At 44.6% G+C, this 9,895-nt stretch overlaps 1 protein-coding gene across 1 annotated transcript; it reads left to right on the top strand.

Moving 5' to 3' along the window:
* The first annotated feature begins 311 nt into the window (after nt 1-311).
* Nucleotides 312-9,629, top strand: pdrg1 (p53 and DNA-damage regulated 1). Its single transcript, XM_029692729.1, has 5 exons — nt 312-441; nt 8,321-8,396; nt 8,656-8,730; nt 8,838-8,918; nt 9,449-9,629. The coding sequence occupies exons 1-5, from the start codon at nt 364-366 to the stop codon at nt 9,529-9,531; spliced, it is 393 nt and encodes a 130-aa protein (XP_029548589.1). The 5' UTR covers nt 312-363; the 3' UTR covers nt 9,532-9,629.
* Nucleotides 9,630-9,895: the final 266 nt, after the last annotated feature.

Below are 9,895 nucleotides of genomic sequence, written 5' to 3'. Positions count from 1 at the left end.
GGTCGTTGCTGTAAATGAGAACGTGTTCTCAGTCAACTTACCTGGTAAAATAACGGATAAATAAATAAAATAAAAAATACAAAAATTATTGGGTAGGATTTAGACATTCATTGTCTCTGGTCCACACTCCAGTCCAATTGGTGGAGGTAATGCACTTTAAAGTTGGTTGCCAACCTGCCATATGAAATCCACAGAAGAAGAAAATAAACGTATTTGTGTCTTTGGTTTCAATGAGAACATATTCATTGATCTTTAGGACTTCAGTCACACTTTAGGGTCAGTTGTTTTTATAATGGGAACATATATGTTGTGAAGTACTTGTTGCACGTAGGACATATTTTTGTTGCAACACACAGAGCCATCATGGAGGCGGAACGAATTTTACAATATCTGACCGAAGTTGAAGAGGCAGCAGAGGATGTCCTTGCAAACAAACAACAGGTAATGTTTGGTAATTAAAAAATACTTTGTACGAACAAGGTTACTGTCCATGATTGCTAGCTCGCAGGCTAATTAAATCGGTTGTAATTTGACCAAACGTTGGCTGGGAAGCTAGCTTGCTAGCGGATAGCTAACGAGCCATTGGACTCCCTAAAAACACACCACTTCGATACAAGGGACTCCCCCCTAATTCTCCTAACATACTACGAAAAAGTCGTAGCTGTATCGAATGGCGTTTTTTGGGGGGGGAATAACCGGGACATGGTTGGGCTTTATGGAGCTGTCCACTATCGGCTCGGCTTGATATACACAGCCGGTTATACACTCGTGTTCCCCAGCGACCGTTTTGTACCATAGAGAATGATAGAGGCCTCTAGTGGTCCAAAGGCCGTGTTAGCATAGACAGGGGCCATAGAGGGCTTCCACCATTTTAATGTTGTCAACTAGGGGAGAAATGGGGGGTAGCTGCAGCTCAATATGGCGACTTTTTTTAGTATGGGAGAGTTCAGGGTTGCCAGGTGTAGCAAGAATTATAAGCATAATGAATTCCCAAAAGTCGACCTGAAAAAACAGCCACATGTATTTGATATTTCTTTTTAAGCAAGAGTTTTTTTTGGGCGGGGTTCAATTATTTTATTTATTTAACCTTTTTATTTAACTAGACAAGTCAGAACAAATTCTTATTTACGATGGCGTCCTAACCCGGACAACGCTGGGCCAATTATGCGCCGCCCTATGGAACTCCCAATCATGGCCGGTTGTGATACAGCCTGGAATCGAACCAGGGTCTGTAGTGACGCCTGAGATGCAGTGCCTTAGACCAGGAGCCCACTCAGGAGTTGCCACATTCTATCCAATAAACCCATTTTCCATAATGTTATGGAGCAAATTAATTTGTAAAGATCTAGGCTAAGAAGCAAAATACTTTTTCCATCAAAATAATTTTTATTGCTTAAGAATATGTCTCAAGAGAAAATATAATTTGCCCTTATTAAACTCACCAAATCATTTTAGATGTCGATTTAACTTGTTTGACCGTTATGATTAAGCTATAAGGCCCAGGGAGATGTGGTAGGCTATATAACCAATATACCACGGCTAAGTGCTGTTCTTAGGCCATGTACCACAAACCCCCGAGGGGCCTGATTGCTATGATAAACTGGTTACCAACAGTAAACAAAAAAATGGTTTTTGGCAATTCTCAGGCCGACTCTTTTCTCTGTATATATCAATGATGTCGCTCTTGCTGCAGGTGATTCTCTGATCCACCTCTACGCAGACGACACCATTCTGTATACATCTGGCCCTTCTTTGGACACTGTTAACTAACCTCCAGATGAGCTGCAATGCCATACAACTCTCCTTCCGCTAGTAAAACTAAATGCATGCTTTTCAATTGATCGCTGCCTACACCTGCCCGCCCGTCTAGCATCACTACTCTGGACGGTTCTGACCTAGAATATGTGGACAACTACAAATACCTAGGTGTCTGGTTAGACTGTAAACTCTCCTTCCAGACTCACATTAAACATCTCCAATCCAAAATTAAATCTAGAATCGGTTTCCTATTTCTCAACAAAGCATCCTTCACTCATGCTGCCAAACATACCCTCATAAAACTGACTATCCTAACGATCCTCGACTTCTGCGATGTCATTTACAAAATAGCCTCCAATACCCTACTCAATAAACTGGATGCAGTCTATCACAGTTCCATCCGTTTTGTCACCAAAGCCCCATATACTACCCACCACTGCGACCTGTACGCTCTCGTTGGCTGGCCCTCGCTTCATACTCGTCGCCAGACCCACTGTCTCCAGGTCATCTATAAGTCTTTGCTAGGTAAAGCTCTGCCTTACCTCAGCTCACTGGTCACGATAACAACACCCACCCATAGCACGCGCTCCAGCAGGTATATCTCACTTGTCATCCCCAAAGCCAATTCCTCCTTTTGGCCGCCTTTCTTTCCAGTTCTCTGCTGCCAATGACTGGAACGAATTGCAAGAATCGCTGAAGCTGGAGACTTAGATTTCCCTCACTAACTTTAAGCATTAGCTAACCGATCGCTGCAGCTGTACATAGTCCATCTGTAAATAGCCCATCCAACTACCTACCTCATCCCCATATTGTTTTTATTTACTTTTCTGCTCTTTTGCACACCAGTATCTCTACTTGCACATCATCATCTGCACATCTATCACTCCAGTGTTAATCTGCTAAATTGTAATTACTTCGCCACTATGGCCTATGTATTGCCTACCTCCTCACTCTATTTGCACACACTAGACTTAATTTTTTTCTATTGTTTTATTAACTGTATGTTTGTTTATTCCATGTGTAACTCTGTTGTTGTTTGTGTCGCACTGCTTTGCTTTATCTTGGCCAGGTCGCAGTTGTAAATGAGAACTTGTTCTCAACTGGCCTACCTGGTTAAATAAAGGTGAAATAAAAATACCTGTGGTCTGATATACCACAGCTTTCAACCAATCAGCATTCAGGGCTCAAACCACCCAGTTTATAATTGTAAATAAATCCTGTTTGTGCATATTGCATAACTATAGATAAATCCGACAGGAGAGTTTGAGTGATGAAAGTTGGACAGAGGATCTCAATCTCTGTCCAAGACACACTTGGACAAACTTCAAACAATGAATGTTAGGCTATTTTATTGCAATTGTGCCATTTTTACAGTACCTGTCAAAAGTTTGGACACCTACTCATTCCAAAGTTTTTATTTTTACTATTTTCTACATTGTAGAATAATAGTGACGACATCAACACATATGGAATCATGTAGTACCCAAAAAAGTGTTAAACAAATCAAAATATGAGATTTTTCAAAGTAGCCACCCTCAAACAGAGTACTCATTCGAGAAGTGTCCTCCGTTTCGCATACTTTGATACTCTGACCCTCCCGTGCTCCAGTTTGCGAGCACAGAGCACGGTAGAAATGTCAGTTTCATTGTGGACTTTTCCCCATAACAGAACGAGGGGAGTTCCATGACTTGTAATTTCCTCTGGCGCATTCCTCCATACCCTAGAACTGAGTCAAAAACCCTTCGCTTGATACGGTTTTTCCATAAGAAAAGTTCACATTAGAATGTAGTTTTGAGAGAATTTATCTAAAGCACTGTAGTGCTTTAAAACTGAAACTAAAATGACTGGGGGGAAAAAAAGGGTTGGAAATGGGTGTCTCCATAATGACCAATATAAATAGCCTACCTACAACTGGTAAAAACCATGTCAGATGTGCGTGCTGATCTGTCTCCGTGAATTGGCTTCCTGCTGCAGCACTCTCTCAGCACACACACACACACACACACCACTCTGCTCTTCCCCACCACTCACTCCCTCCCTCCCTCAGTAACAGCCTGGGAACTGCCTGATAGTCAGCAGCAGGTCACGGTAAAATATATATTTATTTATTTATTTATTTATTTTAAGAAAAATGCCATGGCAGCGCAGTGCAATTTTGTAGGCCAACAATCTGCAACCAATATATTTTCACCCGCAACATCGTTTTCAATGTAGCCACATTTTTTTTCTGGAAAACCACGGAAATGGCAACCAAAGGAAAGTAGTGGGTGTGGAAGGAGTGGGTTTGGGGGATAAGCGCTCTGTTATAGTTTTAGACGGTTTTGATTGAGTTGTTTTTTTGTCTTCAGTTTCTTACCACACAACTACCAGTGGTGGAAAAAGTGCGCAATTATCATTAAAGTAAATATACCTTCATAGAAAATGGCTCAAGTGAAAGTCACTCAGTAAAATACTACTTGAGTAAAAGTCTAAAAGTATTTATTTATTTTTTTTAGATATACTAAGTATCAAAAGTAAAAGTACGAATAATAAAAAATTCCTATTAAACAATTTTCTTGTTTTTTATTTTTTATTTTTTTTACAGATAGCCAGGGTCACACTCCAACACTCAGACATAATGTAAAAACAAGGCATTTGTGTTTAGTGAGTCCTCCAGATCAGAGGCTAGTAGGGATGACCAGGGATGTTCTCTGTTTAGTGAGTCCTCCAGATCAGAGGCGGTAGGGATGACCAGGGATGTTCTCTGTTTAGTGAGTCCTCCAGATCAGAGGCAGTAGGGATGACCAGGGATGTTCTCTGTTTAGTGAGTCCTCCAGATCAGAGGCAGTAGGGATGACCAGGGATGTTCTCTGTTTAGTGAGTCCTCCAGATCAGAGGCAGTAGGGATGACCAGGGATGTTCTCTGTTTAGTGAGTCCTCCAGATCAGAGGCAGTAGGGATGACCAGGGATGTTCTCTGTTTAGTGAGTCCTCCAGATCAGAGGCAGTAGGGATGACCAGGGATGTTCTCTTGATAAGTGTCCGAATTGGACCATTTTCCTGTCCTGCTAAACATTCAAAATGTAACAAGTACTATTGGTTTTCAGGTGTTTTATTTTTATTATAAGTACTGATGGTGGGTGAACTGTTGCTTCATGAGTTGTATGCATGTTAGGGGGCGGCAGGGTAGCCTAGTGGTTAGAGCGTTGGACTAGTAACTGAAAGGTTGGCAAGTTCGAATCCCAGAGCTGACAAGGTAAAAATCTGTCGTTCTGCCCCTGAACAAGGCAGTTAACCCACTGATTCCCAGGGCGCCGAAGACATGGATGTGGATTAAGGCAGCCCCCCCTTACCTCTCTGATTCAGAGTTGGTTGGGTTAAATGCAGAAGACACATTTCAGTTGATGGAATTCAGTTGTACAACTGACTAGGTATCCCCCCCCCTTTGTTCTTACTGCGGCTGTAACCCTGATAATAGGTAGCTACTTCCCAAGCGGTTACTGGAGAGTCGTGCTGTCAAGCGGGTGTGAAGGGCACTGTGTCTCGGTGTTGTTGCAGTTCAGCACTCCACGTTGAGTAGTAGACTGTATGTGTCAAGGTGACATCTCGACGGTTATCAATATGAGTTATTTCTTGTGTAGGCTGCTATCCCACATGAAATAAAATCATGGGAAAGGGGGGGAGGGGGGGGGGGGAATTGGCACGTTAGCGAACGCCGGATACTCCATACTCCAGTCACCATATTGGGCTGCAGCTACCCATACTCCAGTCACCATATTGGGCTGCAGCTACCCATACTCCAGTCACCATATTGGGCTGCAGCTACCCATACTCCAGCCACCATATTGGGGGACAGCTACCCATACTCCAGCCACCATATTGGGCTGCAGCTACCCATACTCCAGTCACCATATTGGGCTGCAGCTACCCATACTCCAGTCACCATATTGGGCTGCAGCTACCCATACTCCAGTCACCATATTGGGCTGCAGCTACCCATACTCCAGTCACCATATTGGGCTGCAGCTACCCATACTCCAGCCACCATATTGGGGGACAGCTACCCATACTCCAGTCACCATATTGGGCTGCAGCTACCCATACTCCAGTCACCATATTGGGCTGCAGCTACCCATACTCCAGTCACCATATTGGGCTGCAGCTACCCATACTCCAGTCACCATATTGGGCTGCAGCTACCCATACTCCAGTCACCATATTGGGCTGCAGCTACCCATACTCCAGTCACCATATTGGGCTGCAGCTACCCATACTCCAGTCACCATATTGGGCTGCAGCTACCCATACTCCAGTCACCATATTGGTGGACAGCTACCCATACTCCAGTCACCATACTGGGGGACAGCTACCCATATTCCAGTCACCATATTGGGCTGCAGCTACCCATACTCCAGTCACCATATTGGGCTGCAGCTACCCATACTCCAGTCACCATATTGGGGGCTGCAGCTACCCATACTCCAGTCACCATATTGGGCTGCAGCTACCCATACTCCAGTCACCATATTGGCCTGCAGCTACCCATACTCCAGTCACCATATTGGCCTGCAGCTACCCATACTCCAGTCACCATATTGGGCTGCAGCTACCCATACTCCAGTCACCATATTGGCCTGCAGCTACCCATACTCCAGTCACCATATTGGACTACAGCTACCCATACTCCAGTCACCATATTGGCCTGCAGCTACCCCTACTCCAGTCACCATATTGGGCTGCAGCTACCCATACTCCAGTCACCATATTGGCGGACAGCTACCTATACTCCAGTCACCGTATTGGGCTGCAGCTACCTATACTCCAGTCACCATATTGGGCTGCAGCTACCCATACTCCAGTCACCATATTGGCGGACAGCTACCTATACTCCAGTCACCGTATTGGGCTGCAGCTACCTATACTCCAGTCACCATATTGGGCTGCAGCTACCCATACTCCAGTCACCATATTGGCCTGCAGCTACCCATACTCCAGTCACCATATTGGCCTGCAGCTACCCATACTCCAGTCACCATATTGGGCTGCAGCTACCCATACTCCAGTCACCATATTGGCCTGCAGCTACCCATACTCCAGTCACCATATTGGACTACAGCTACCCATACTCCAGTCACCATATTGGCCTGCAGCTACCCCTACTCCAGTCACCATATTGGGCTGCAGCTACCCATACTCCAGTCACCATATTGGCGGACAGCTACCTATACTCCAGTCACCGTATTGGGCTGCAGCTACCTATACTCCAGTCACCGTATTGGGCTGCAGCTACCTATACTCCAGTCACCGTATTGGGCTGCAGCTACCCATACTCCAGTCACCGTATTGGGCTGCAGCTACCCATACTCCAGTCACCGTATTGGGCTGCAGCTACCCATACTCCAGTCACCGTATTGGGCTGCAGCTACCCATACTCCAGTCACCATATTGGTGGACAGCTACCCATACTCCAGTGACCATATTGGGCTGCAGCTACCCATACTCCAGTCACCATATTGGGGGCTGCAGCTACCCATACTCCAGTCACCATATTGGGCTGCAGCTACCCATACTCCAGTCACCATATTGGGGGCTGCAGCTACCCATACTCCAGTCACCATATTGGGGGCTGCAGCTACCCATACTCCAGTCACCATATTAGCCTGCAGCTACCCATACTCCAGTCACCATATTGGGCTGCAGCTACCCATACTCCAGTCACCATATTGGCCTGCAGCTACCCATACTCCAGTCACCATATTGGACTACAGCTACCCATACTCCAGTCACCATATTGGCCTGCAGCTACCCCTACTCCAGCCACCATATTGGCCTGCAGCTACCCATACTCCAGTCACCATATTGGGGGCTGCAGCTACCCATACTCCAGTCACCATATTGGGCTGCAGCTACCCATACTCCAGTCACCATATTGGGCTGCAGCTACCCATACTCCAGTCACCATATTGGGCTGCAGCTACCCATACTCCAGTCACCATATTGGGCTGCAGCTACCCATACTCCAGTCACCATATTGGCCTGCAGCTACCCATACTCCAGTCACCATATTGGGCTGCAGCTACCCATACTTGCAACTGGTTGGGACTTAGAATTTCATTGGTTGATCCCTCCTGGTGAACCTGTTAGTCATGTCCAACCAGGTCATCAGGAGGGATCAGCCAATCGTGAAGAAGGGGGAAAAAAATGACTACTTCAAAATGGAGATGCTGTAATGGCACAGATACAAAGATGAGTCCTCTATCTCTATGTTTCGCACATAAGACATTCTCCATTCAGGCTGCAAAGGCTTACATTTTCTCCTTAACTAGATTTTAATGGCGAGAAGGCAGAAAAAAACCCCGAACCGGTCGCCAGGGTAAACGAGTGTATTACCGGCTGTGCACATCAAGCCGCACAGCCGGCTATGGAGAACCATAAAGCTCACTATAGGCTTCCCAGGCTAGCGCGTGTCGCTAACTAGCTCGTGTTTTTTTTTTTTTAACTTTCCATTTTCCTCACATCCACTCAGTGTCACCATGTAATACAGTTAACACAACTACCGCTATGTTCATCTGGCTGTTTGTTAGATCGTGGATCTGGACACGAAGCGGAATATGAACAGGGAAGCGTTGAATGCTCTGAAACACGAGATGGCGTCGGAAGGTGGGTGCGGAATAATGACAGTTTGTAGCTCTTATTCAAAGATGTATAAAACTCCAAAAGACACTTCCTCTTTTTGATACACTCAATTAAAAGTCACAGAGGCAGAGCTGTGGACAATGACAACATTTCATATTCTATTAATTCATATTAATTCTAAATAATTATTAATGTTCCATTTTCTCTGAGAAAAGAAACGTCTATATTTATATATGAATCACCGGCGATTTAATTTCTTCTTATCTTTTTTTTTAACATGCAGAAAAAGTGAAGGTTTGCTTTGGAAACATGTTCATCAAATTCCCCAAAGCGAAGACTAAAGAGATGATACAGAGAGGTAAGAGCTTGTTCACGCTCAGCTCTGTATATCTGTGAAGCAGGATGTCTGATCTCTCTCTGTAATGTCTTGTTTCATCTGTCGTGTGTTGGCTTCCCTCTGACCAGACCAGCAGCAGCTAGACAATGAGATCAACAACCTTCGCCAAGCCCTTAAAGACAAACTCAACCTCCTCAATGAACTGCAAGGTGAAATCATTACATAACTTCATCAACCATGCTTCCTTAAGTACAGGGCCCCGGTTTCCCAGAAGCATCTGAAGGCTAAGTTCATTTCATCATAGAACCACAGGATCCTATGGTTTTAATGATGCTCTTAGCCTTAGCATGCTTTTGGAAAAGCGGGCCCTGATCAGTAATGTATCCTTCAACAATGCAGATTATCTCCTTCAAAAATGCATAATGTTCGTCTGCATTACCTCCTTCAACAATGCAGAATGTTAGTCTGCATTACCTCCTTCAAAAATGCATAATGTTCGTCGGCATTATCTCCTTCAACAATGCATAGCCTGATGTTAGACTGCATTATCTCCTTCAACAATGCATAGCCTGATGTTAGTATGCATTATCTCCTTCGACAATGCATAGCCTGATGTTAGTATGCATTACCTCCTTCGACAATGCATAGTTAGACTGCATTACCTTCTACAATGCATAGTTAGACTGCATTATCTTGTGATGTGGATAGTGTTGTAAAGACTTGTGTTTTGTGTTTCCAGGGAAACCGGAGCTGACAGGATATAACCTGTCTCCTCTTTCCAATGTGGAGGTGAAGGCCATCAACCACCTGATAAAGAGATGAGGTTAGGGGTCTGACCCAATGGCGGCTGGTGGTCATTTATATTGGAGGCTCTGGAACAGAATTAATGGAACAATATCAAATCAAATTTATTTATCAAATCAAATGTATTTATATAGCCCTTCGTATATCAGCTGAAATCTCAAAGTGCTGTACAGAAACCCAGCCTAAAACCCCAAACAGCAAGCAATGCATGTGAAAGAGGCACGGTGGCTAGGAAAAACTCCCTAGGAAAAACTCCCTAGAAAGGCCAAAAACCTAGGAAGAAACCTAGAGAGGAACCAGGCTTGAGGGGTGGCCAGTCCTCTTCAGGCTGTGCCGGGTGGATATTATAACAGAACATGGTCAAAATGTTAAAATGTATATC

This window comes from Salmo trutta, chromosome 16 (genome assembly GCF_901001165.1).
Source record: "Salmo trutta chromosome 16, fSalTru1.1, whole genome shotgun sequence".
Lineage (NCBI taxonomy): Eukaryota > Metazoa > Chordata > Actinopteri > Salmoniformes > Salmonidae > Salmo > Salmo trutta.
Note: the sequence above shows the minus strand (reverse complement) of the source record. Positions and strands in the feature narration are given on the sequence as shown.

What these genes read in the sequence shown, in the direction of transcription:
- pdrg1 (XM_029692729.1), top strand. Translation starts at nt 364, where the DNA reads ATGGAGGCGGAACGAATTTTACAATATCTGACCGAAGTTGAAGAGGCA. An exon ending in ACACGAGATGGCGTCGGAAG is followed by an intron (nt 8,397 to 8,655) that starts GTGGGTGCGGAA and finishes TTTAACATGCAG; the next exon opens with AAAAAGTGAAGGTTTGCTTT. An exon ending in CCTCCTCAATGAACTGCAAG is followed by an intron (nt 8,919 to 9,448) that starts GTGAAATCATTA and finishes TTGTGTTTCCAG; the next exon opens with GGAAACCGGAGCTGACAGGA.